The sequence below is a fragment of the Pituophis catenifer genome, unplaced genomic scaffold (genome assembly GCF_029215685.1).
Source record: "Pituophis catenifer annectens isolate HBS135680 unplaced genomic scaffold, rPitCat1.0.hap2 SCAF_6, whole genome shotgun sequence".
NCBI lineage: Eukaryota > Metazoa > Chordata > Lepidosauria > Squamata > Colubridae > Pituophis > Pituophis catenifer.
Window position 1 is genome coordinate 74,881,071 of NW_027256886.1, and position 27,707 is coordinate 74,908,777.

Below are 27,707 nucleotides of genomic sequence, written 5' to 3' on the forward strand. Positions count from 1 at the left end.
AGGAAGCAAGATATTTGCATGATAACGATAGTAAACCTAAAAAAACTATTAGAAACACCAGAAATCAAATGCCAAATAAATATAAGGATTATATAATGCATATGGATGGTGAGCCAATAACACCTAATACATATGAGGAAGTGTTAAAACTTCCTAGTAAAGAAAAAGAAAAATGGGAATTAGCAATGAAAAAAGAGATGGAAAGTTTACAAGGACTAAATGTATTTACACCTGCAATCGCACCTAAAGATAAAACAATTATTGGTACCAGGTGGATATATAAAATTAAGAACTTAGAGGGAGGCAATACCCTATACAAAGCTAGACTAGTTGCACAAGGTTATGCGCAGAAATATCCGGAGGACTATACTGACACATATTCCCCCACAGTAAGAACAGAGAGTGTCAAAACAGCTCTAGTGGTAGCATCAGCACTCAATCTTGACGTATTCCAATATGACATACAGACTGCGTATCTACACGCAAAACTAGATAAGGAAATATATGTAAGAGCACCTCACAGTCAATACACAAACAAAAATGAGATTTGGTTGTTAAACAAGAGTTTATACGGGTTAAAACAATCTGGTAAACAATGGTATGATTGTTTAGTAAAAGTACTTAAAACCATGGACTTCAATGCTACCACTGCTGATAACTGTTTCTTTGTCAAAAAGGGTGATGATTACATAGAATTTGTATTGATTTATGTGGATGACATTTTATACATAGGAAAACATAAAGAGAGAAGAGAAACTTTTGTAACTAAGCTAAATGAACATTTCTCGTTAAAATCTCTAGGCAAAGTAAACAAATATCTTGGTGTTCAAATTAATAAGACTAAAAGAGGATTCAAACTTACTCAGAGAGATAAGATCATAGAACTTTTAAATAAGTGCAATCTAAATAATGCCAAACCTTGTGATACTCCTATGCAAACTGACTTTCTAAGAAATACTGATGAATCTTCTCCCGAATTCAAAGATAACACATTTTATAGATCAATCATAGGTTCACTTCTTTATATATCTAATTGGACAAGACCAGATATCGCTTTACCACTCAATTTATTATCCAGACATGTCAGCAAGCCAACAATGTATCACTGGGAAGCTGTTAAAAGAATTTTAAGATATCTGAAAAGTACACTAGACTTTTGTTTAATGTTAGAACCTAACGATAATAAAGAACCAAAGCTTACATGTTACGCAGATGCGGACTGGGCTGGAGACACCTCATGTAGAAAAAGTACATCTGGTTATATATTCCTCTTAAATGACTGTCCAGTTTACTGGTACACTGGCAAACAAGAACTAGTGGCCACTTCAACGACAGAAGCAGAATATGTTTGTTTATCCAAAGCTGCAAATAACCTTGTATGGTTTAATGATTTAATTTCAGATGTTTGGAAAAAACCTGCTTTGCCTTTTGTTATGCATGAAGATAATAAAGCAGCCATTGAAATATCTAGATCTGACGCCATTGGACAAAGGTCCAGACACATAGATATAAAATTTAAACATGTGAGACAATTATCTCAGGATGGATTTATTAAAGCAGTGCATTGTGATACTTCAGAACAATTAGCTGACATATTGACAAAGCCTTTACCTTCTAAGCAGCACAAATATTTAACTTCTAAATTGTATGTTTTGTATTGTCCTGAATCTGAATGTAATTGGTGTTGCATAACGAATCGGCATTTAGAGGGGGATTTGTCAGATGTAAATGCCTTATTCTCTAATGTGTAAATAGTATATGAACAGGGTATCAGGGGTTAATTTATTCTTCACTCCTTAATGTATTCATAAATCACCACTCCCACATCTAGCTCCTCCCATTGTATATATAAGGAGCTGTTTGCATCATTTTCCTTGCTTCTATCTGTGAACATTCAGCGAATATAGAATGCCTATTGTAAATAAAAGAAAATATATTCAAACCTCTAACTCTCACTAATCTTATTGAGTCTGATCCTGAAAATATTGCAACAGGCAGAAAGCACTTTTTGGGCATCTTATCTGTCTTGAATCAGCAACATCTGTGGGAAGGTGTGTCTGGGGGGAGGGAGGAAATTGTGAAAGTAGTGTGGCACTATTGTAAGTTCCACCCATTTTATACGTTAATTGTGCATTGCATATACTGTATATTTGAAAGGGGTGCGATGGTGCAACACTTTTATTATGTTAATGAAAGCGGCAGATTCTGCAGATGAATACATGATGAAAGTAGTGGCGCCCAACCTTATGGGTGCCAGGGACTGGTTCCATGGAGGGAGGTTTTCCTCTATAACAGAGAGGTGCTTTTGTCTGCTGCCTGGATCCTGCGTGTGCGCAGATGGGGCTTCGCTCTCTTGCGCGGTCCAGTTTTTGGCGAGGCACATACTGCAATCGGTCTACAGCCCAGGGGTTGGGGACCCATGGTTTAAAGCAAGGGTCTCCAACCTTGGCAACTTTAAGACTTGTGGACTTCAACTCCCAGAATTCCTCAGCCAGCTTTGCGGGCTGAGGAATTCTGGGAGTTGAAGTCCACAAGTCTTAAAGTTGCCAAAGTTGGAGACCTCTGCTTTAAAGGAACAAAGTACATGTAGTCCTTTAATTATGATCACATTTGGGACTGGAATTTCAACCGCTAAGCAATGCAGGCATTAAGCAAATCATCAATGACCAGACCCAGTTTTATGACCATTTTTGCCATGATCATTAAATGAATCGTCACAATCTTTAGTCAAACCTGGTTTTCCCAACTGAGATTGCTTGTCAGAAGTTGGCTGACTATAGGATGGTGCTGCAACCAGTTGTAAATGCAAGCCAGCTGCCAAGCACATGAATTGCGATCATGTAACCATGGTGCAGGTTCAACAGTCCTTAACTTTGAGGATGGGTCATAAATCACTTTTTCTGACGCTATTGTAACTTTTTTTTTTAATTTGTTTTATATGCTGCCCTTCTTCGGAGACTCAGGGCGGCTTACAATGCGTTAAGCAATAGCCTTCATACTTTTGTATATTTATACAAAGTCAGCTTATTGCCCCCACAAACTGGGTCCAAACTTTGAACCATCGTTAAGCAAATGGTCATAAATCAAGGACTACCTCTCTGTTTGGGATTTTCTTCAGAAGGTTTATACCCGTGATGGCGAACCTATAGCACACGTGCCACATGTGGCATGCAGAGCCGTATCTGTGGGCACGCAAGCATTGCCCTAGCTCAGCCAGTTGATTTTTGGGCCTTTCAGACCTACCGGAAGTTGGGAAACGGGCCATTTCCGGTCTTTGGAGGGCCTCCGGGGGGATGGGGAAGGCCATTTTCACCCTACCCAAGCTCCTAGAAAGCTTCTGGAGCCTGGGGAGGGTGAAAAATGGGCCTTCCGGGCCCTTCCGGAAGTTGGGAAATGGGTTGTTTCCGGCCTGTGGAAGGCCTCAGGGGAGGGGAGGCCATTTTTGCCCTCCCCAGGCTCCTACTGGGACCACCGTCCCATCACATGCCAAAAGCGTGGGGAACGTGGGATGGTGGTGGTTGCGCGCACATGCACAGGGGGTGGGGCGCAGGGGACATTGAATTATGGGTGTGGGCACGTGCATGCACAACCCCCTTCCCCCGCGCTCCCCCTGCTTTTGGCACGCGATGGCAAAAAGGTTAGCCATCACTGGCTTATACCATCTCACCAAAAATGGAAAATTATTCTGTGGGAAAGGTTTAGTGAACCGTCTACTTTCAAGCTGAGAATCCAGATGTGTTCTTTTACTTCTGTTCTTTCAGGAAGGCCACCAAATGTCACCGCAAATGCAAACACCAGCAATCACGTGACTCCACAGGTTCAGTGGGTTTCAGAGGAAAGTATCAAACATCCCGTTAGCAAGGTATCATCAAGTAAGTACAGACTTTCATATCCTGAATCAACTTCCCTCAACTCTTCTATCCTCTTCAGCACAAGAAGATTCAGTTCAGGAAACCTTAGAGCTTCCATTCAGGTTGTGACAGCTTTACCATCATTTCCTGTACATACTATATGTAAAATGCTAAAATAAAAGTAGATTTTACTCAGAACAAGGAAAATCTATTCCCAAAATTAATTTGGGGGTTCCTTGTCATGTGTCTGATCCTCAAATGGAATTTGGGGAAACTGCCTTCTTGGAGATGCATTATCCCAAACATTTTCTGGAATGCTTAGAAGATGGGATGCTTCAATCTCATTGTGTAAGTGAATCAATACATTTACTAAAACCTACTAAACCCCCCCTTTTTTTTAAACAATCACTTGCTAAACCACCAAACATAATTGAGTTTGCTAGCTATCCAAGTGTGCAAGTGAATGAAGCACATTAAGTTAAGTTGGCGGCTCCCTAGGTGGCTCAGTGGCTAAGACGCTGAGCTTGTCGATCAGAAAGGTTGGCGGTTCAAATCCCTATAGACAGTGGTGAAATCCAATTTTTTTTACTACTGGCTCTGTGGGCGTGGCTTGGGTGTGGTGTGGCTTGATGGGCGTGGCTTGGTGGGCATGGCAGGGGAAGGATACTGCAAAATCTCCATTCCGACCCCACTCCAGGGGAAGGATATTGCAAAATCTCCACTCCCACCCCACTCTGGGGCCAGCCAGAGGTGGTATTTGCTGATTCTCCGAACTGCTCAAAATTTCTGCTACCGGTTCTCCAGACCTGTCAGAACCTGCTGGTCTCCTGTGTGAGCAGGGGGGTTGGACTAGATGACCTCCAAGGTCACTTCCAACTCTGTTACTGTTAATAAAAAAACATAATAGCCAAAAATGGATCTTTGTAAAACAAAATCCGAAAGATTCTGCTGTTATTGTCCAGATAACTATCATCTGACTAACCACTGAATGGAAATAACGAGAGTAGCAATTCTTGAGAAGAACAGAACGATCTTCCTTTCCTGGGGACAATAAATTGTTCCTTATGTTACAGTACACCAAGTTTAGTAAATACTTTCATAATGTGGAATCTGGCTTCCCCCGTTGACTTTGCTTGTCAGGAGGTTGCAAAAGGTGATCATGTGACTCCGGGACACTGCAACTGTCATAAATATGAGTCAGATACCAAGCATCTGAATTTTGATCACAGGGCCATGCTGCAATTGTCGTAATTGTGAAAAACAGTCATAAATCACATCATTCAGTGTTGTACAGATGGTCATAAATAAACTATTGTAAGTCAAGGACTACCTGTATTTTTTTTTTTTAAACCCTTCCAACTCTGGGCATTTGGTAGCAAGAGGGTATGTCTGAACCAAGGTATTTTCACTCCACTTCAAGAAACCTCTTTGTGATTTTTTTTTCTCATCATAGAGGTGTCTTGCCTTGGGGACAAGTCTGTATTCTGCCAAATGGAAGTCCTGGCTCGATACTGCTCCATTCCCGGCTACCACAAGCTGTGCTGTGAATCCTGCAGCAAGAAACTTGCCACCACTCAGCCTCCTGGTGTTGACCGCACAGCCCCTGAGACGGAAGTACAGGAGGGAGCTGTCCTTCCCAGCCCTTTGCCACCGCTGCCTTTCTACCCCACGGTTGCGAGTCACCTACAAAGGATAAAGGCTACCACTCCAAAGGAGACCGAGGCGGTTCACCCCTTGCCCACCACGATGGCCAGTTTAACAGCCCACAGCTTATGTCGGGCGACTACCCCCTGGCCCTGTCCTGGCAACACCACCGCAAGAGTTAGAAGATCAGGCCGCCTGTCTTCTCCTCGCCAGCTGACACCTGAGTGGATTCCTGACAACCTCCAGTTTAACTCCACATTCCAGTGGTTCCCTTTGATGTTGGACAAAATTTTAGCTGCATCGCAGGGAGGCAGCAGATCCTCCCATGTCTCTTCAGGTGTTGCACAACAGGGAAGGGACAATGGGGTGTTGGAAGAGCCAGATGCCATTTCCAGGACCACTTCCTTGACATTGACATGAGCATGGCTATTTTTTTGCTAGAGCTTCCTCTCTTTCTGTCTCTCTCTCTCTTTCTTTCTCCACAGATTCTTTGGGGCGCCCTCAAGACGTTTCTCGTTTGAAGGATTCAAAGCAAATAGCCCATTCATTTATAATAGCAACAACATTTTTACTCTTTTGTAGCACTTTTCTAAAGGCTTAAAAAGCCCAAGAAAGCCAGAAGCAAAAGGGTACAGCTGCAGCTGCCATTTTTCGTACAATGAGAAGCCAAGAGTCACTGCCTCTAGATTATTTAAGAACATTATCTTCCATAAGCAGCTTTTTTCTTTAAAGGTGCTAACAAGATTTTTTTTTTTTTTTAAGCAATAAGGGAACAAAAATGAAAGCATCCAAACACAGGGATCTTATTTTCTTCCTTCTTGGTTTCTTGCCCATTTCTGCTGCTATTCCTGTCGTTCTGAAATGGGCTTTTTATTACATAGCTTTAGCCCGAGTGGAACATGAACCTGGCAGTTTTAAGCCATATAAGGGAGATCTCATGTGGAGGAGAAAAAAAAAAACAACGAAGAGAACTAGTTTAAAAAAATAGGAGAGATGTGCATGTACAATTTGGGTTAAGTTAGACTCCTAAACCCACAACTCAGCGTCCAATCTGATTGGTTGGAAGTCTTTGGAAAGTTAAACTCTTTATTAGAAACCAAACCGGGAGTATGTATGAATATAATGATTAATGGGTTGGATCAGATCAAATGACCATTTGTTTTAAACAAAAAGGGTTATCTAGTTGGTCTACCTTATGAAAGCTGATTTTTTTCCTTAAAGGCAGCTCACCTCTGTGCTCAGTCTTTAGTGGGACATGATGAGTAGTACATTTAGAAAGGCAGAGGGGCGGTGGGTTGAGATGGTCAGAGGTGCCGGACCCAGTAGGATTAGAAACAGACAGGACGCTGCCCTCCTTGCCTGGAGTCTTCATGGAAGAGTCAATCCCTCTACTGTAGGATGTTATCTTTGAGCACATATTTGGCTTGTCCCAGCGGTGAAATGCTCCCGGTTCGGACTGGATCGCCCAATCCGGTAGCGATGGTGGCAGGTGGTTCAGAGAACCGGTAGCAAAAATCCCTGCCCCCCCTCCATGCCCAGCTGAGCCGCGCAATCATCAGAGGCTTTTTTTTTTTTTTACTTTTAAAAGCATTTTTCAGCTGAAGAGGTTGTAGAAAAAATGCTTTTAAAAGTAAAAAAAAGAGATTGCGCACCACAGCTGATCACCGCCCCCTCGCGTGCTGTTCTACTTACCACATGCCTCCTTTTGGCCTGCACGGCACATGCGCACCTCGCATTTGGTGCGTGGTGCACACTGCACATGTGCAGCCAGTGTACCGGTACTAAACCAGTTCAGATTTCACCTCTGGCTTGTCCCAACTCCTACCCATTTAGGAAGTGCTTGTTGTCTAATTCAGACAACATCTCTGATTCCAGCACTTCGCCTATAGCAGCATTTGGCTAGACAACCACGAGCAGCGGCTTTCATAGAAAGGAGCAAGCACAGTAACATGCAATAGACTGCTTTTGCTCCTGAAATAATGTTATAGGGATAAATAGGTTGTATGGAGGATCTTTTTTTTTTTTTAATATTTTGGTTTCTTTTGTGTTTCATGGTTCATTTTCCTTGAAAGTATTATTTTACATCAGTATGGTGGTGGTGTTTCGGATTCTGATGGAGGTGTACAGTGAGAAGTCCAATCTTCCTACCTTTAGTACGATATGTGCATCAAGACATTCAATATACATTAGATCAGGGATGTCCAACTTTGGCAACTTTTAAGATCTGTAGACTTCAACTTCCAGAATTCCTCAGCTAACAATGCTGGCTGGGGAATTCTGGGAGTTGAAGTCCCACAGGTCTTAAAGTTGCCAAGGTTGGATACGACAACTTAGATAATTGACTGCAGATCCATTTAAAAACTGCTCAGGGTGACACATAAGCAGGAACGTATTGGTAGTTTTGATCTTGACTTCATTAAGTTGAACATAAGAGGCATGTTACTGTCTGTGTATGGGGAATGACATACAGGGAAGCTATCAACCTGTATTAATGTATTTTAATCACTAAATCAAGCCTGTCTTAATACCCCATTTCATTCCATTCCACATATGACCTTAAATCTCTTTAAGGTTGGTTTAGATTTTATAGCAATCACCTTTCCCTTTTCTAGGAACATATTCGCATGACACATTCAAGTTGAGAGGCCTTCACTATCTATCCTTTCTTGTCCCTTTTTAAAATGGCATGAGCATAATCTCAGGGATCAGAACAGCTTTTATTTGCAGTAGTCTGGGTTAACTTCTCAATTCTCACATTTTTTTTCCTCTGTGAGATGATATGGGTATGGCTATGAAAAGACTTCCTTTTTTAGAGGAGCGGGACGAATACTATGTTTTTCTTTTTGCAAAAAAAAACAAAACAAAACTCCAAAACATTTACTAGATCTCCGGCAAGCCTATAATTGTTTGCATTCAGAATAGACCTTTAACATTTTGTTTTCACTGAAGCTTTAGGAAAGATAAAAAAAGTATACCTCTCACATTTTGAGAAGCTGTTTTTAAAGTCTGCTGTTATGGGAAACTGATACTGATTATATAGAATTGTGGGAAAGGAAATAGAAAGAAGATTGGCATCGTAAGTTTTATTTGGTTTAAATGATACAGGAAATCCCTTGATAGCAGAGGTCCAGAAGCATTCATATATTTTCAAGGCCAGCAGCCAAACACTTGGATGGCTAGTATTTCATTCAATATGTGAGGCCTGGTGAGGCCACACTTGGAATATTGCTTCCAGTTTTGGTCACCGTGATACAAAAAAAAAAGATACCGAGACCTTAGAAAGCATCCAGAGCACAGCAACAAAGATAGCAATAGCACTTAGATCTATATACCCTTTCATACTGCTTTTACAGCCCTCTCTAAGCGGTTTACAGAGTCAGCCTCTTGCCCCCAACAGTCTGGGTCCTCATTTTACCCACCTCGGAAGGATGGAAGACTGAGTCAACCTTGAGCCTGGTGAGATTCGATCTGCCAAACTGCTGGCAGCTGGTGATCAGCAGAAGTATCCTGCAGTACTGCACTCTAACCACTGCGCCACCGCGGCTCAAAGATGATAAAGGGCCTTGAGGCTAAACTAAACCATGTGATGAACAATTGAAGGAACTAGGTATGCCTAGTCTAACAAAGAGAAGGATTAGGGGTGACTTGATAGAAGTCTTCCAATACTTAAAGGAGAGCCACAGAGAAGAGGGGGTTGACTTATTCTCCAAAGCACCTGAGGGCAGGACAAGAAGCAACAAGGTTAAAGCGAGATCCTACTTAGAGAAATGTCCTAGCAGTGAGAGCAATAAACCAATGAAACAGCTTGCCTCCCAGAGTTGGTGGATGTGTCCATCACTGGAGGTTTTCAAGAAAAGATTGGAAAACCATTTGTCCGGGATGGAATAAAGACCCCTGCATTGGGTAGCAGGTTGGACTACAGGTGGGAGGTCCCTTCTAGAGCTATGATTCCAAGAAAAGAATGTGAACATTGGCTTCCCTTAATCTCGCATGCTGCCCTCCTCTGTGTCCACTCTTTTTTTCTCTCCTTTCATTCTACTGTTTGCTTTAATCTCATTCTTCTTTTGGCATCTTCCCCTTTGATAGTTCTGTCTTCTAGCTTCAGAGCAGACAAGCTATATGCTACAATTTTAGTTTCATTCTTCCTCCTCCAGCCTTATCTAACCCCTGTTTTCATCACAACAGCTTATCTCTCATCTTGACTTTTCTACTGGCTGTTGACTAAGCTGTTGTGATGAAAAAAAAGGGTTAGATAAGGCCGGAGGAGGAAGAGGAATGAAACTAAAATTGTATAAGAATCTTTTACCCACAGTGACAGGAGGATAAGAATAAGAATCTTTTACCAACAGCTACATCACTGCTGGTAAAATATTCTTAGTCTTATCCTCCCCGTCTTGAAATCAGGAATGCTGTGATAAGAGCTTTCACCCTAAACCATAGTCAAGTTCTTTTATTATAATGTAAATACTTAACCAAATCTTTAAGAGCATTTGAAAATTCTTGCCTTTGGGATTCAGTTTTCACTTCATCTGTTCCCCTAGATGTGTCAAACTGAGTTTGAATTACGAATGTTAATCCATTGAAGTAAGAGGGACTGGTGCAATGAATGTCATTTAAATTTTATCGAATTATTGAAAGCTGCTGTGAATCTATTAGCGAAAACTGCCTACATTTTAAGCTATGAGTGTTCCTCTTGCCTAACAATTTCCATCTGCTGTGGTTCACCATTTGCAGTAGAATAACCGGCCTCAAAAGAGACTACCTAAATTTTTGCAGGGCCTTCTATTCTGGACTCGGGTTTCCCCAAAACAGGGTCCCAAAGAATGTGGGGTACGATTCTCCACTGAAGCCATATGTATGTTTACTCTGCCACATTCTAGAAATAGTTCTTTTTAGGATCTAAGATGTGCCTTTGGGACTAAATGCATTGTAGCCATCAATGTACGTATAGAAAAACAGTTTCTGAATGCTAAGCTACGCTGTGCATGTCACTGAACACTAAAAAACAAGAGTGCTTTTGGTTTAATCAATGACCCCATAGTTCTCTTCCCATTCTCAGTTGCTTGGGTCTGTTGGTTGTTCAGTAACATTACTGGATATTGGACTGCTTATACCAATAGTCCTAGATTTACGACCAGAATGGACCTAATCATGGCCATAAGTCATGATGATTGTAAATTAAGTCAGCCAAGTGTCTAACCCAATTTTCCAATCTTTTTTGAGGTAGTGGTTAAATGAGCACCGTGTTGGTTAAACATTTCTTTTGTAAGGAATGCATTTTTATCAACAAAAGTTTTATAATTGACTCTCCATTTGACCTTTAACGGCTGAAAAAGAATCTGGTGGCAATTTTGACATCAGTTCTTGTAGACCTCTTAAGAGCCTTGGTAGTACAGGGGTTTAAGGCACCCTGTTATTAAGCTGGTTATTAAGACCAGCTGCCTGCAATTACTGCAGGGTTCGAATCTCGCCAAGGCTCAAGGTTGACTCAGCCTTCCATCCTTTCTAAGGTAGGTAAATTGAGGACCCAGATTGTGGGGGCAATAAGCTGACTTTGTATAAAATATACAAAAGGATGAAGGCTATTGCTGAGCACATTGTAAGCCGCCCTGAGTCTTCGGAGAAGGGCGGCATATAAATCAAATTAAAAAAAAAAAAACCACTCCAAGCAAAATGAGTGTTCCAGGATGTGGCACAAATGGCACAAATCTCCGAATTAAAAGGAGAAGGGGAAAACAAGCATATTCTCTTAACCTTGCATTTGTGAATTCAAACTGTCACCTCTTAGATTAACAGGAGTGTCATTTTCAAGACCAGCCTGTGAGAGTGACAAAAGTAATTTTCAACAACTTTTGTAACATGAAAGTAGATTTGTGTGTGGGAATGTTTCTTCTCCCTCTTAACTCAGAATGTTCCTGAATTTGTTCCATTAAGAATTAGGGTGTTACCTGTACCAATATAATAAATAGAAGTCTTACTTCAATGGACCATACACAAAGAGTTTGGCATCCTTACAAAGAATTGTTATCCCTGGCCAGGGTGTGATTTCCTCATTCTGTCATAGTCTCAGCCATTTTTGCCTAACAATGTTTTTTGTGCCCCCACCTCCCATTTATTATTATTTTTAAACCTTTTGGACATTATCCAGAGACCTGTTTCTCAAAATAGTACTAAGAAGTATTGAGAAGTGTGTTGTAAAATCAAAGTAAAATGTTCTACCACCATGTTCCCTCAACCCTTTGGAGATCTCTGGGCAAAGAAAACATTAGGTGAATTGCATTGCTATATGAAGAAAATGTTTTATCTTCCTCCATCCGCTCCAATAACCCCTTTTCATTATATAAAAGACAATTGTCCATTTATATCACAGTTACCCAGGGAGAGAAAGTCTTAACTGACATGAAAATATGCAGAAGAGTCCAGTTGAAATGTTTAATTAAAGATAGATTCTTTGTCTCTGGCTTCCATTCAGGGGAATGCTTTCAGACAAATCCAATAATCGAAGAGTTGTAAACTTGATGAATATTACCGTGTGTAAGAGTTTTGTAAATATGAGATTTGGATTTTTAATGGTATTTATGATTTTTTTATTATTTTGGGGCTGGGAAGTGAGCAGAGAGACATTAACTCTGTAAAAGAAAATGGGCAATTCATAAAGGACTGATATTTTCTTTATAAAAAGAAGGAATACAATCTATGAGTAACTCAAAGTGGCTGAATGGTCATTGATTTAGGGCCATTTATGTTCGATTTAGGTGCCATGGGAGGATCTGCCTGAAGCTAAACTGCCAAGGGATTATATAGCCTTGGAGTTTGTATGGTACATATCACATGCTGTGAAATATTGGTGAAGCTTGGAAAGTCCTCAAGAAGTGTCCTCAAGTGTCGAGGTGGGGGAAACATCCACACCACCAAAAATTCAAAAGAAGCAGAGAGTCTTTATTCTAAATGGAGAGTCCTCTATCCATATGCAACTGATTAATGGGAAGTAATATTCAGTAGCCCTGGAAAGGCAGGTGAAACAAGGGTATAGAACGAGGTGTCAAACTCAAGGCCCACAGGCCAGTTCCGGCCTGCAGTGTGCTTAAATCTGGCCTGCGGGACTGGCTTGGAAATAGCAAAGGACCAGCCTGTGGTGCCTCTGGCAGCCAAAATGGGGCAGGGGGGGTCCCATGCGACCCCCTGTGCCCCATTTTTTGCCTAGACGGTCTCCTGCAGCACTCCGCCGGCCAAAACGGGGCACAAGGAGCCACACAAGGCCCTCTCGTACCCCATTTTTGCCGACAGAGTGCTGCAGGAGGCCGTCCAGGCAAAAAATGGGGCATGTGGGGGACTCACACAGTCCCCTGTGTCCCATTTTGGCCCAGCAGGAGGCCATCTAGGCTGAAAGCAGGACTCGTCAGCCATGTGCGGTCCCCCGCACCCCATTTTGGCTGCCAGAGGCACCGTGGGCTGGTCCTTTGCTATTTCCAGGCTGGGCCCACGGGCCAGATTTAAGCACCCTGTGGGCTGTATCCGGCCTTTGGGCCTTGAGTTTGACACCCCTGATCTATAAAATTTTAGATTGATGGGAAGAAACTCCAGTCCAGTATCCTACTTCCCATGGTGGAGAACCAAGCATGAAGACAATAATTGGTCTCACTTTGAAACGTGACATTTCAGTAGAATTATTATGACTCAGCTGCTGGAGGAATTATCTTCCTGAATTCAAACTCAACTGACCTAATGGTTGTCTCATCTTGGGAGTGTGATTTCCACTGAGAATAATGAATTCATTTCAATGATTTTAAAAAGAATTAGTATATTATAATATTATAAACATAAATCTAGATGGCATGGATTCAGACTTTTCCCTAGGATTCCTTGAAGTTTCCACCCATGTTAATTTCTCTGCATTTGGATGAAAATGGAAGAATTTTCATACTTCATCTTCAAGCCTAATTGTGCCCCTCTGGGGTTGCAGGAACAGGTTCTTCTCACCTGAAGTTTTTTAACTAAATGTCTGTAAAATATGGGCTCTTTCACCCTTGCCAAAGGCCAGAAGAAAGAGTGAAATAGAAACATTGGGAAATGGTATTATGGAGCATGCACAAAGTGCACATTTATCAATCAAGCTGTGTGAGACTATGCTGTTTTGAAATAATGTTATGAAAGGAAGGAAACTACAGGCTTCTGTAGATTAGTGATAGGTTTCCCCATTGCAACACAGGTGGGCTCTAGAGGTTGCAAGTCTGTTTTGTGTAATATTTGGCTTTGTTTTGCCCTCCCTGTTAAAGAACAAGGCTCTGGATTCCCCATTTTAAAATGACAATGTAGATTAGATACGTGTTGTGGCCCGCCGGCAGCCAGCATAGCTGGCAGCAGAGTCGAGCAGTGAGGAGGTTGGGGAGGAACATGGGCCAGTCCTGGGAGCTGGGGAAAGCTCAGATGAGGCCTCTGCATTGGAGGCAGAGAAGGAGCTAGACAGCAGTGAGGCAGAGGAACAGTTGGAGTCTGTTCCCAGTGTGCACATGCACAGAACTGCCAGAAGACAAGAACAACTAAGAAAGCAGGGTTGACTTGGGAGTAAAAGCCACACCTTGGAGGTGATTGCCCCGCCCCCATAGGAAACAAAAGAGAAGCGAATGGGGAGTGGGCTTTTGCAGAAAACAATTTGTTCGTTCCGTAACTCTCAGAGACTCTGTGCCAAGTTTTGCCTTGTACTGTTTCGATAAGGTCTGTTGTTGATAAATATTCCTTTGAAAAACTGTTTGGACCTGCCTTGCTGACTGTGAATGAAAGGAATTCACAGTCGCGTAAATAAAAGAGGTTTTGCTGGGACCAAGACTCTGCTTCCTGCTTTTTAAGGGAGCCTAGGTCAGAACAATATGAAAGGTGAGAAAAGGACCAGCGAGCCTGTGATATAACAAATCAACGCTGCTTTTATTATTATAGATTTTTCCCTGCGAGCAGGACTTTACACATTTTAGAGTTGGCTCTGTAGAAAGGAAATCCATGCCCAGGTATCGTACCTCGCCTCCCTTTGCGAACGTGAGTGTTATAGTTTGCAGATGATTCAGAGACAAAGAACTTTTCCCTGCAAGGAGGAAAAAAGTGAAACATACATGAAATTAATCTCATCTAATATGTAGCATCTGCTATGTTTCTTCTGGGAACTATCTTATGCATGTAAAATTAACATCACCAGTGCTACTAAGTTGTGGGATTTGCTCTCTGTTTATATTCTAGTGACTTGCCCTGTCAGTGTTGGTGGGTCTTGGAAATTCTTTGGTTGGGCTGTTTACTGTTTACCTTGTTTGTCAGTTCCTTGATTGTTTACTTCTTGATTGTCGGTCTGATGTTAATCTTGAAATTAATCTATGCTCATCTGGGTGCTGATTGCTGATAGGGAAGTGTTTTGGTTTTACTTGTTTATGTATACACCTCCCAACCAAAGAACCTCCAAAATCACCCTCACTAACACTGACAGGGCAAGCCACTAGAGCAGTGATGGCTAACCTTTTTGCCATCACATGCCAGGAGCGGGGGGGCGGGGTCACATGTGAACGTGCCCACATCCATAATTCTATGTGCCCTGCCCCCTCACATGCGCACACGACCCCCCCCCCACTCTCACCACTCCTGGCACGTGATGGCATGGTAGGCATGTTTTTTGCTGTCCCAGCCTCCAGAGCCTTTCTAGGAGCTTGGGGAGGGCGAAAACGGCCTTCCCCTCTGGAGGCCGAAAACGGCCCATTTCCCAACTTCCAGAGGGACAGGAAGGCCTGGTTTTTTTTTGCTGTCCCCAGCCTTCAGAGCCTTTCTAGGAGTCTGGGGAGGGCGAAAACGGCCTTCCCCACCCCCCTGGAGGCCAAAAACGGCCTGTTTGCCAACTTCCATTCTCATGGGAAGTTGGCAAACAGGCCGTTTCTGGCCTCTGGAGGGCCTTCGAGTGGGGAGGCCGTTTTCGCCATCCCCAGAGTCCTAGAAAGGCTCTGGAGGCTGGGGACAGCAAAAAATGGGCCTTCCCCATCCCACCCCCCGAGGTCCTCCAGAGGCAGGAAACAGCCTGTTTTCCTACTTCTGGTGGACCCAGAAGGCCAGAAAATGTGCACGCCGGAGCTGAGCTCATGTGCCCACCAATATGGACTCCATAGTGTCTTGGCTTAAAATGTAAATCTAGTTTACCTGTAAGAGACTGGTTGCTCTGCAAGCTGCAGACACATGAGCATGGGACCCAAAGTAAGCCTAGCAAGAATTTCAACATTTGTGCCCAGTTCTATGTCTGATTGGCTTTTGAGTGTGGCTTGAAAGAAGGAAGTATCCACTTCTGCTTGGAAATCAACAGTCAATGCACCTCTGTATTTGGGAGAAAAAGAACAGATCAATACTGACACCAGTGGGACACTTTTTTTAAAAAAAAATCCTTTCTACTCTACAGAAATGTAAGAAGATTCCTGCTGGATCAGAATAAACATCAATTTGGTATTTCCCATAATGGGGCAGTGTGGTGGCTCAGTGGTTAAAACACGGGGCTTGTCATACTGGAAAGCTGGCAGCCCAGGTTTGAGACCTGAGCACCATGGGACAAGGTGAGTTTCCGTTTTCACCCCAGCTCCTGCCTACTTAGCAGTTTGAAAGCATACTAATGCAAATAGATAAATAGGTACCACTTCAGTGGGAAAGAAACAGTGTTCCGTGGTGTCATCCTAGCCACACGACCACGGAAATGTCTTCAGAGCGGAGGCTCAATGAAAGGGAAATGAACACTGTCCCCTATAGTCAGCAATGACTAGCGGAGTAAAATCCACGGGGACTCCTTTTAACTTTTTATTTCCCATAATGGCCAGATGGAGATCACCAAGCAGGACATGAGTGCATCAGTCTTCTCTTATTGTCACCCAGCAACTGATATTCAGAGAAATGGTGTCTCTGATCTGGCCAATCCTGTAAGGTTGAGCTGAGGTGGTGCAGTGGTTAGAGTGCAGTACTGCAGCTACTTCAGCTGACTGCTAGTTCAGCAGATCAGCGGATCAAATCTCACCGGCTCAAGGTTGACTCAGCCTTCCATCCTTCCGAGGTGGAAGGATTGTTGGGGGCAATAATATGTTTAGTATACTGTCTTTGGTGTAAGCCGCCCAGAGTCCTCGGAGAGTGGGCGGTATAAAAATATATGACTAATAAAATATGACTAATAAAAAGCCATCTTCCATATTTACTGTTGCAACAAGATTGTTTGTATGACACAAATGACATAAATTGGATCAATTTGAATATAAATCTGGAGAAGAAGCAGTTAAAAAAATAAAATTAGGCCTTATAGCTGGCTACGTTGTTGCAATGGTAATTGACACTAAATACTCTGTATATTTCCCCATTTGTTGGACAAAGGTTCCCCGATTCTCATACAAACATGGTGTCAACTTTGAATTGAACCTGGCAGAAGCCGTTTTTCTATTCCTCAGTTGCCACAGAGTGGGGAGGGGAAAGGAGGATGAAATGCGTGGCTAGACAAAACACAGAACTTTCTCGTGGGAACCAAGGTCATCACTACAGGTGGCGGATACAGCCGGGGAGGAGTGCCTGGAGAGCCCACCAATTAATCTAATGGGCCAACATGACCTGTGACTTTTGGGGAATGTGACTTATTTCCTATTTTAATTATACTGAAACCACGGGAAACAAAGTTGGTTTTTGCATTTGATTGTGCCGATATGATGTATCCAATAAAGAAATTCTTTGAGGAAGAACTTAGCCTCAGAGTTCTCATTTGCTTGGGTTTGTTCGTTGGAACCATGACACATGGTTCTTCAGCAGGAATTCTCAGAGCACTGGTGTAGGTCATCCGAAGGACACCATATTGGTGAAAACTTCCATGATAAATAATAAGGATATCTCAGCAGTGGCCAGCCATTTGACCAAATTGCTATCGATGACTATATGATAAGAATATCCCTCCTATAGGGTTTCATGAGTGGATATGGTATAAAGGCTGGGTTTCATGAACTTTGTCAAATAACTTTCATGAACTTTTCCCAATAAACCGTTTCAACTTCTCCCCTTGGGACACCACAACAGAGCATCGCATGCCAAAGCAACTAGACACAGAGACAGGTTTTTCCCTCGTGCCATCACTACAGAACACTTTATTTCCACAGTACTCTCTTATGTCTTTGTATATTTACCCCTATAGGATAGCTGTATTGCTTTTATTCTTCTCATCTGTTCCACTATCTTCTCTTTCGATGTCACTGTTATGCTTTTTTAGCATGCTTATTATTACTTTGTTGTTTTGCATGTACATTGAGAGCTTCTGCACCAGAATTGTGTGTCTAATTACACTTGGCCAAATAAAGGATTCTATTCTATTCTATTCTATTCTATTCTATTCTATTCTATTCTATTCTATTCTATTCTATTCTATTCTATTCTATTCTATTCTATTCTATTCTATTCTATTCCATTCCATTCCATTCCATTCTATTCCTCCTCCTCCTCCTCCTCCTCCTCCTCCTCCTCCTCTTCCTCCTCCATCATTCCATTCCATTCCATTCCATTCCCACTGTTTAGAGATGAAATTGGTACCTATTCACATACCTTGATATAATACTTGTGTTGAATTCCTGCGCCCACATATTCATGTTGACATCAGCTGAAATATCTAAGCCCAGTCCAACTTGAAGAGTAATCACAGCTTGCAACCCAGATTGAAGTGGAACTGCCTGGAGCGATAACATTCTGTTACTGTCGCCTTGGACATAGTCAGTGCAATCACTAAAGGTATACAGCCATTCCAAAATAAATCTAAGTTCAATGGGGCTTACTTCCAAGAACAGATATAAAAATTTCCAAACTGGCCTATTCTTAATGACATAAAAATTTTAGGAGTTGTCATAAATATCCTGTAGGACTAATACCTGTTGATGATCCACCAACAGCAGGTTCCCTTTGATCAGTTTCATAGGCTCTCCTGAGCTCATAAGCATTTTCGACATTAGATCTGAATAGCCATCAAAGAAGGTTACTGGCCGCAATGGGACATCAAGCAAAATGGCAGACATGCCAGCTTTAAAGTCCACCTGTTCCTCAGTTGCATCTCCACCCAACAATCCTTCAAGCCCTTTTGCTTCAACAACCACCTGCAGGACGCAGAAAAAGATAAAGTGTGATAGCAATAGCAATAGCAATAGCACTTAGACTTATATACAGCTTCATAATCAGGGGTGGGCTGCTGGGGGTTTGCAGGGGTTCAGGAGAACCTCTAGCTAAGATTCTGTGCAGTTCAGAGAACCCCCAAATCCCATTCCTGGCTGGCCCCGCCCATCCCACCTTGCCCCTCCCAGGAGTCCCACGTGGCCCATTTTGGGTGCAAGTAAGTGCAGGGTGTGCATGGAGGCTCAGGGAGGGTGAAAAAAGGGCCTACTGGAAGTTCGGGAAGGCTGGAAATGGGACCGTTTCCGGCCTCCAGAGGGCCTCCGAAGCCTGGGGAGGCCGTTTTCACCCTCCCGGAGGCTTGAGAAAAGCCTCTGGAGCCCAGGAAGGGCAAAAACGCCGCCCCCCCACCACCATGGTGCAGGAGGCTGACTAGGCCACACCCACCATGGCCACGCCCACCCAGCAACCGGGCATAGAACCCCTTGCTAAAATTTTTGAAGCCCACCCCCGTTCATAATGCTTTACAGCCCCCTCTAAGTGGTTTACACAGCATATCTGGATCCAACAATCTGGGTCCTCATTTTACCGACCTCAGAAGGATGGATGGCTGAGTCACTCTTGAGTCTGGTGAAACTGCCAAATTGCAGTCAGCCGGCAGTCAGCAGAAGTAGCCTGCAGTACTGCAGTTGACCACTGCGCCACCGCAGCTCTGACGCACAGTTTTTTTTCTATTTATATTTTGGTATGCTTTTAAAGGTTGCATAATCTCTTTTTCCAAATTTCTACTAGGAAAACCCATTAAAGGCCACTTAGGTCTTCTGCTGATGCCTGCTATATTTTCCCTGCTAGTGGTGAAACTACTGGTGACTGAAGCAAATGAAAGGCTTTGGGAGAAAACAAGGATAACTTTCTTCAAACAGCTGTTGTCTAGACCAGGGGTCTCCAACCTTGGCAACTTTAAGACTTGTGGACTTCAACTCCCAGAATTCTCCAGCTAGCATAGCTGGCTGAGGAATTCTGGAAGTTGAAGTCCACAAGTCTTCAAGTTGCCAAGTTTGGAGAACCCTGATCTAGGCCAGTGGTGGTATTCAGCCGGTCTGGACCGGTTCGGGAAAACTGGTAGTGGCGACCTGTGGGTGGTTGGGCCTGCCCCCCCCATCCCGGTGTTATGTTGTCCTATTTAGCCATGTTTTCTAAGCCATGCGCATGCACACAAGCCGTGTGAGCAAAGTGCATGCGTGGAAGACTGCATGCATGCACGGAAGGCACACATATTCACATTTTCGGTGCGCGGTAAACCGGTGGTAAAATTACATGAAACCCACCTCTGGTCTAGACACATTGGATTTCAACTCCCATCATCTAGGACTACTCACCATGGTGGGTAGAGTTCATAAAAACAGGAGCCCAAAATACTTGGAAGGCTCCAAAATAAGGAAGATAGACCCAAGAAAAATGCCAGATCAGGAGTGCAAACATTGCCACTAAATTACGATATTTAATATGCTCAAAAAGGCACGTTGTTCTGGTCTACTTTTAGAATATCATCCTCAGTATGCCACTCGGACCAATGTACCGTATTTTTCGGAGTATAAAACGCACTTTTCCCCCCGCCCCAAAAAGGTGAAAATCTGGGTGCGTCTTATACTCCGAATATAGCCCCGCCCGGCTTCTCAAACGGAGGTTTCAGAGGCTGAAAAAAGCATCAGAAATGAAGCTTCAGAAAAGGAGGCCCCAAACAGAGCTTCAGAGGTTTTTTTTTTCCCTGAAGCTCTGTTTCGGAGGCTTTCAGAGGCAGGAATTTTTTTTTTCCTGAAACAGAGTTTCAGAAGTTTCAGAGGCAGAAAAAAAAGCAAGGCACAGAGCTCACAACCAAGGAACCTGTTGCTAAAATTCACCTCTGGAAACAGCTGATTGGGGATATTCCGGGAGGCCGATCCACCTGCCAATCAGCTTTTTTAAAATTTTCCTCCCCAAAAACTAAGGTGTGTCTTACACTCTGAAAAATATGGTAAATTGGCTTGAAAAAAAAATCTGCATCACTGCTTCATAGCTAGTGAAGCACTTTAAAATGCATTCAATTTTGATTAAAAATAATGATATAATTTTAAAGCTGCTTGGATGATATCTAGGCAATCAATTGTCTATCTGGTTCCTAGTTAGTGAGTATGGATAATCATTCAGGGCATTCTGGGAAGTCTTGAAATGACTTTATGGATAGAAATATATCTTGTAGAAATTTAATGGGGCCCTTAAGTAGCTGCCAGAAGGTGATGGGTAGCTAGCAGAAGTCTTCAGAATTGTCTTGAATAGCAGAAGAGACTTTGATCAACTACATAAACCATCAGACCTGAGCTGCTTGGAGCCGGTGGCCATGACTTTCAATATCAAAATTAGTGGTGCTCTTTTGAAGTAACCCAAAATCTGAGAATAAGAGTTCCACACCAAAAGTAGAAGATGCATCTTCAGTAGCTAAAGGGAGGGAAAGGACACAATAATGAATATGAAGGCTGCTGGGAGGCCTTATACAGCAAATAACAACTCCATCACTTTTTCAAAAGCTTTCCTAAAGGGAGAAGCACATAGGATGTACATATTGTAGTGTAGGAAAAAACACATTTTGACACCAGTGGCATTTTTTTACTATTTTAGATGCCTGCAAACAGAAGTAGTGTGGAAAATGGCACCATGATGTCACATAGTGAGTGAATTTTTTAAGAGTATTTGTAGATTTATGTATCTTTTATAAGTTCTATCTCTCTAGAGTGGGTAAAGGATTGATGGGAGCAGTGAAATTTGACAAAAGGGGTTCAGGGTATGTGCAGCCCATGGCAGAGTGTTTTACTAGAGCACTGAAACCCTATTGTTGAGTGATGGATGCAGACATGTGAATCCATCTCAAGTACAATATCAATGTCTCTCACTTTGGAAGTGATTTTGCATAAAAGTACTGTTTAGGATTTCTGAATAGTGAAATCTAGTGAGAGGGGGCTGTTTATTTAATACGTATTTGCTGTGGTTATTTTATTCCATAATAACCATAGCAGTACACTCATAGGGATAAAATTGCCTTTAAGCTTCATTTTCTTAAGGTCAAATACTATTTGTGATTATGGCATGTAGCATATTCATTGAGAGAGAAGGAGAGAGAGAGAGAGAGAGAGAGAGAGAGAGGGAGAGAGAGTGGGAGGCTCAGCCAATCTCATTGTACATGTGTTGTGTTTTGACAATAAAAGTTGAATTGAATTGAATCATAGAAATATAATGATGAAGATAGAGATAAATAGATACATACAGATGATGGATGGATGGATGCAGTGTTGGGTTTCAAAAAATTTTTTACTACTGGTTCTGTGGGCATGGCTTGGTGGGCGTAGCATGGCTTGGTGGGCATGGTAGGGGAAGGATACTGTAAAATCCCCATTTACTCCTGATCAGCTGCGACTTGGGAGGCAGAGAATAGATGGGGGCCGGGCCAGTCAGCATTTTTACTACCAGATCTCTGAACTATTCAAAATTTCCGCTACCGGTTCTCCAGAACTGGTCAGAACCTGCTGAAACTCACCTCGGATGGATGGATGGATGGATGGAGAGAGAGAGAGAGAGAGAGAGAGAGAGAGAGAGAGAGAGAGAGAGAGAGAGAGAGAGAGAGAGAGAGAGAGAGAGATTAGAGAGATTGAATAGTTAGATGGATGGATGGATGGATGGATGGATGGATGGATGGATGGATGGATACAATGGTGGGATTCAAGTAATTTAAAAACCGGTTCTCTGCCCTAATGATTTCTTCCAATAGCCAGTTTGCCAAACTGCTCAGAAAGTTAACAACTGGTTCTCCCAAAGTGGTGCGAACTGGCTGAATCCCACCACTGGATGGATGGATAGATAGATAGATAGATAGATAGATAGATAGATAGATAGAGTGAGAGAGAGAGAAAGAGAGAGAGAGAGAGAGAGAGAGAAAGAAAGAAAGAAAGAAAGAAAGAAAGAAAGAAAGAAAGAAAGAAAGAAAGAAAGAAAGAAAGAAAGAAAGAAAGAAAGAAAGAAACTAAGTATGCTGAGGCTTGATTAATACTTGGGAGGGAGAGTATCAGAAAATTCCAAGTTTAGGCTAGACTGGGTTGCAAAAAAAATTGGAAGAAAATAATGGCAAGATAAAGTTTTATTTAATTTGCTAAGAAAATTACCCAGACGTTCCATGAAATCATCGATACTGTATTTGACTTCAACTTCAAAGAAATCCTTACTTTAGTTCATATTCTTGAAGCGTTTATTGTGCTTTGGACTTAGTGGTTGTGTTAGAGCATTTTTTTACCACATTGATACAGGAGGCCTCCATACAGTAGATATTTTTGAATATCAAGGGGATTTTCCCTCATTTTTTTTTTTTTAGAGACATGATTAAATAGTACCACATTATTCACCTGCTAATAATCCTGAGAAAGAGATGGATCTGCCATCTTTGGGTGAGAAGTAGTGGTAATTGTTTATCCTTGGATCCTTCAAGACATCTTTGATCAGCTGCCTGGATCAAAAGGAGAGGTGGACAAAAAAAACGAAAGAAGTCATGGATGAACTCCAGCAGACAATGTCAAAAAAAAAAAAAAAAAAAAGACCAGCTGCAATATTTTTCATATTTTGCCAAAATTTGTTAAATGAATCACTGCAGTTGTTAAGTTAGTAACATGGTTGTTAAGTGAATCTGGCTTCCCCATTGACTTGGCTTGTCAGAAGGTCCAAAAGGGGATCACACAATACTGCAGCGCTCATAAATATGACTCTGTTGCCAAGTGTCTGAATTTTGATCACATGACCATGGGGAATGCTGCAATGGTCGTAAGTGTGAAAAACAGTCACGAGTCATCTTTTTTCAGCGCTGTTGTAACTTCAAACGGTCACTAAATGAACTGTTGTAAGATGAGGACCACCTGTTCTAGAATATCTCAATAGAGATCAGAGAACCTTAGAACCCGAGTTCTAAATGAATATTTGCTTTGCATGCCTAAATCTCAAATTCTAAGAAAATGCAGCCATAATAGCAAATATTTCGACCATCTCAAAGAATAGTTGTTAGCAGTGATGTAGAAAATATGCCAGTGGAATAGTTGATCAAACACTTAGTCTAACATAAAGTTGATTCATATGAGATTTTATCTACAGTAGTGGCCAAAATTGTGGGAACCTTTTGGGAAAACTGTATTTTTCAGGTTTGATGGCTAATAACACCACTTTTTTGGGGAGTTTCAAGATAATAAAATTCCACTGCTGAAATGGCCTGGGAATAGCCCAGATCTTAACCCAATTGAAAATCCCAGGAGCTGACTAAAGAAACTTGCTAGTCAGAAGTGACTCAGCAATAAAACTCAGTTAATAGAAGCAATCATTCAATCAATCTTGGTTTCACATTAGAACAGCTGTAGAACTAAAAGACTTGGTTCACTCCATGGGAAGACGTTGTATGGCCGTGATTCACGCTAAAGGTTACCCAACTAAGTATTAACTGACATGGTGTTAATTTTAGAATATCTCATTTTTTTCTATGGTGATAATTTTTGTATATCTCATTTTTTCTACGTGTTTCACTTTTCTTCTTTATACTGTAACTGCTATTCTAATAGCAAGTCCTTCATAGAAGTTATTGCATCACATTCTTTATTAAATTATCTTTCCATTGAGATATAATTTTATGGTACTACTGCAAAAAAAGTGGTGTTATTAGCTAGTTTTAGAAAAATACACTTTTCCCAAAAGGTTTCCACAGTTTTGGCCACTACTGTAGGCAGCAGAATTATCCATGAGAAGTTTTATTGAGTTTTATTTAAGAGATTGAAGGTAAAGGTGAAAAAAAAATAACACTGGTTGTCATGAAAAGCTAATATTAGATATAATTTTATGTAATGACATTCAGTATATAGTTTACCTGGTTGGATGGTTATCAGAAGATATAATGCCTAGAATTTTGGACAATATAAATATTTGCATTTCTGGTGAAAGTATTTTGCTGGCCAACACGATATTGATGAAGTCCATCTGTGAGGGATTGTTATCCAAGAGGATTTCTGCAGCTGCCAACCTTGAATGTTTTTGATACTTTCTCTTAACTTCATGGAAAATGCGTCTCATTGCCATTTTAACCTGGTGCCAGAGAGCAAAGACAAACCATAGGTGTTTTTAGTGCAATGACAATAACTTGATTTGAATGGCCACTTTTCTTCCATTCAAATGAGCTCACATCCTTGACATGCTAGTTTTGTATAGCTCAAGATATTGTTAAACTCAGTGGTGGGATTCAAATAATTTAACAACCAGTTCTCTGCCCTAATGATTTTTTCCAACAACCAGTTTACCAAACTGCTCAGAAAGTTAACAACCGGTTCTCCCAAAGTGGTGCGAACTGGCTGAATCCCATCACTGGTTAAACTCCAGTTTCTACCAGATCTATGCGGCATGGCACAGGGCAAGGGATAATGGAAGCATTATTTAATCATTAGATATTTTAAAATCCCTTTTTTGGTTTGGTTCAATCAAAGCATGTATATATATCTAATCATCCTATCTCCTACTTCCCCTACATCAACAGTTCTATGAGTGAGTGGCATGGTGGCCTAATGGTGAAGATGCTCGCCTACCACTCGGAAGGTTGAGAGTTTGACCCTAGGTAGCGGTACATGTTTCTCTTTCAGGCCGCAAAGAGAAAATATCTGCTGTGAACTCTGTGGAGGTATCAGGAAGGGCATCCGGTCAGTAAATGCTCAGCTCCACCCAGTTGCCCTGATTCCACCCCAAATCAAAAGATTACAGGGTTGTAAAAAGAAAAACAAAACAGTCCTATGACTGGTTCAAAAGCAGTTAATAGCACAATGAAGGCCATGCATTATCCATCTCTAGCAAACCTGTCTTCTGAAGTTTTAGTGTCTGAAGAAGACTACCGTATTTTTCGGAGTATAAGACGCACCTTAGTTTTTGGGGAGGAAAATAAGAAAAAAGCTGATTGGCAGGTGGGTCAGCCTCCCGGAATACCCCCAATCAGCTGTTCCCAGAGGTGAATTTTAGCAACAGGTTCCTTGGTTGTGAGCTCTGTGCCTTGCTTTTTTTTTGCTTCTTTTTCTGCCTCTGAAACTTCTGAAACTCTGTTTCAGAAAAAACTTTTCTTCCAGCCTCTGAAAGCCTCCGAAACAGAGCTTCAGAAAAAAAGCCTCGGAAGCTCTGTTTGAGGGCTTCTTTTCTAAAGCTCTGTTTAGAGGCTTCTTTTCTGAAGCTTCTTTTCTGATGCTTTTTTCAGCCTCTGAAACCTCCCTTTGAGAAGCTGGGTGGGGCTACATTTGGAGTATAAGACACACCCAGATTTTGACCCTCTTTTTGGGGGGGAGGGACTGTGTCTTATACTCCGAAAAATACGGCATGTCATATACTTTATTCAGAACTATAACACTGTCATTTAAGTCCACTATTCAAAGTCTGGGATTCTTTAAATCTGTGGCACTGCGGTTCTCATAACCCCAGCTAGCAGCTGGAAGCTAATGCATTGTAACCTGCCTCTAAGTTCAACCAGTAGGAGAAACAGTCAGAAGTCTAGTCAGGAATAATCAAAGATGGAAGGTACTGATGCAAATCGAGAAATGATCAAATTGCTGTACATAGCTTCTGGACTTCCTGGCAGAGAATAGCGGCAATGTTTCATTAAAGCACTGGTTTTAAAGATTAATTCTTAGCAAGCTTTATTTTAGCAGCAGGACATCCCATACCGTGCTTGTGATGTGCTCTGTACTGAATCTCTTTAAAGCTGTCACCGCTGCAGCTGAGATGGTGGATGAGCCTTCCTCTGCATAATACAGGAAGGTGGGGATGAATTCTGGGAGCAGAGTACTTTTCAGAGACGACAGGTGCATCATCTTCTCCCAGTCCGTCTTGGAGCCATGAAGTTTTTTCAGAATGGCTTCCTTTGCAAAGCTGACTTCCTAGTTTATTTGAGAGATGGAAAGAATGAACCAAAAGGAGTGACATCAGTCAAAAACTCAAATTGGAAATCCAAAGTGGAAAGGAGAAGAATACTGTACCAACTCACCTTTAGGTCACATTGATTCATCTGACACAATTTGCCCAAGAGACTGCCAATGATCATGTTTCCTGTTTCCCAACTGGCTTTATTTAGTTTTTTGTTGTTTAGTCTGTCCTATAAAAAAGAGAGAGGAGGAATATGGCAGCGGATGTCTCTTCATTCAAGGGTGTATTAAAAAGGATTGTCATCTTGAATGGAGTTGAACAATTGTGAAGAATTTAAGGGTTGGGGCCCGCATGTAGCTACTACCGGTTCGCCCGAGAGAGGAAGAATTAAAAGGGTAATAAAGTTAAAAACTAGAGAAAGGATGCAGGAAGGAAGATACAATATATACAAAAAGAAGAAGAAGGAGAAGAAGAAGAAGAAGAAGAAGAAGAAGGAGAAGAAGGAGAAGAAGAAGAAGAAGAAGAAGAAGAAGAAGAAGAAGAAGAAGAAGAAGAAGAAGAAGAAGAAGAAGAAGAAGAAGAAGAAGAAGAAGAAGAACGAAATAAGAGAATGGGAAAATGGGAGGAAAATATTAAGAAGTGGAATTCTGGAGAATTTAAAAGAAAATGGTTAAAAGGGGAAGAAAAAAAAGGTAGTAGAAAGGGAACTAAAGCATTAACGTTGATTTAAGGGAATGGTATTAGTAGTAGAAATTGTATGTAAGAAACAAATTGGAATAAATATATAGATTATTGTAAAAGGGAATACTTAATTGAAATTAAGACATAAAATTGAAATGTTAGTAAATGATGTAAGTAAAGTTGAAATGAAATGTATGTAAGGAGTTAAAAAAAAGAAATATATTTTATAATGTAAAACAGATCAGTAGATGCAATGTGAAAGATAGAAAGGTTTATATTTTGTTGTCTGGGGATTTATGGATTGGAGAGAAACACCTGCTGAGGGTAAAGAAATGTGTGCCAAAGATTGAAAAAACAAAGAAATTAATTTAAATTAAGAAATAAAATTGAAATGTTAGTATATGATGTAAGTAAATGATGTAAGTAAAGATGAAATGAAATATATGTAAGAAT

The 27,707-nt window shown here is 41.6% G+C and overlaps 2 protein-coding genes across 2 annotated transcripts in view; one reads left to right on the forward strand and one right to left on the reverse strand.

Annotated features, from left to right (window-relative positions):
* Window positions 1-5,915, forward strand: part of ADAMTS14 (ADAM metallopeptidase with thrombospondin type 1 motif 14) — an 84,514-nt gene extending 78,599 nt beyond the window's left edge. The window contains exons 21-22 of the mRNA XM_070945324.1: window positions 3,762-3,872; window positions 5,305-5,915. Of these exons, the coding sequence (XP_070801425.1) occupies window positions 3,762-3,872; window positions 5,305-5,915 (722 nt within the window). The remainder of the gene's footprint in view (window positions 1-3,761; window positions 3,873-5,304) is intronic.
* Window positions 5,916-14,398: 8,483 nt separating this feature from the next.
* LOC139318458 (microsomal triglyceride transfer protein-like) overlaps window positions 14,399-27,707 on the reverse strand; it is a 31,019-nt gene continuing 17,710 nt past the window's right edge. The window contains exons 10-18 of the mRNA XM_070945916.1: window positions 26,695-26,802; window positions 26,375-26,587; window positions 24,550-24,764; window positions 23,054-23,154; window positions 20,980-21,101; window positions 18,392-18,613; window positions 18,072-18,196; window positions 15,663-15,833; window positions 14,399-14,571 (exon numbers count right to left, since the gene is read on the reverse strand). Coding sequence (XP_070802017.1) covers window positions 14,424-14,571; window positions 15,663-15,833; window positions 18,072-18,196; window positions 18,392-18,613; window positions 20,980-21,101; window positions 23,054-23,154; window positions 24,550-24,764; window positions 26,375-26,587; window positions 26,695-26,802 — 1,425 coding nt within the window. The 3' untranslated portion in view covers window positions 14,399-14,423. The remainder of the gene's footprint in view (window positions 14,572-15,662; window positions 15,834-18,071; window positions 18,197-18,391; window positions 18,614-20,979; window positions 21,102-23,053; window positions 23,155-24,549; window positions 24,765-26,374; window positions 26,588-26,694; window positions 26,803-27,707) is intronic.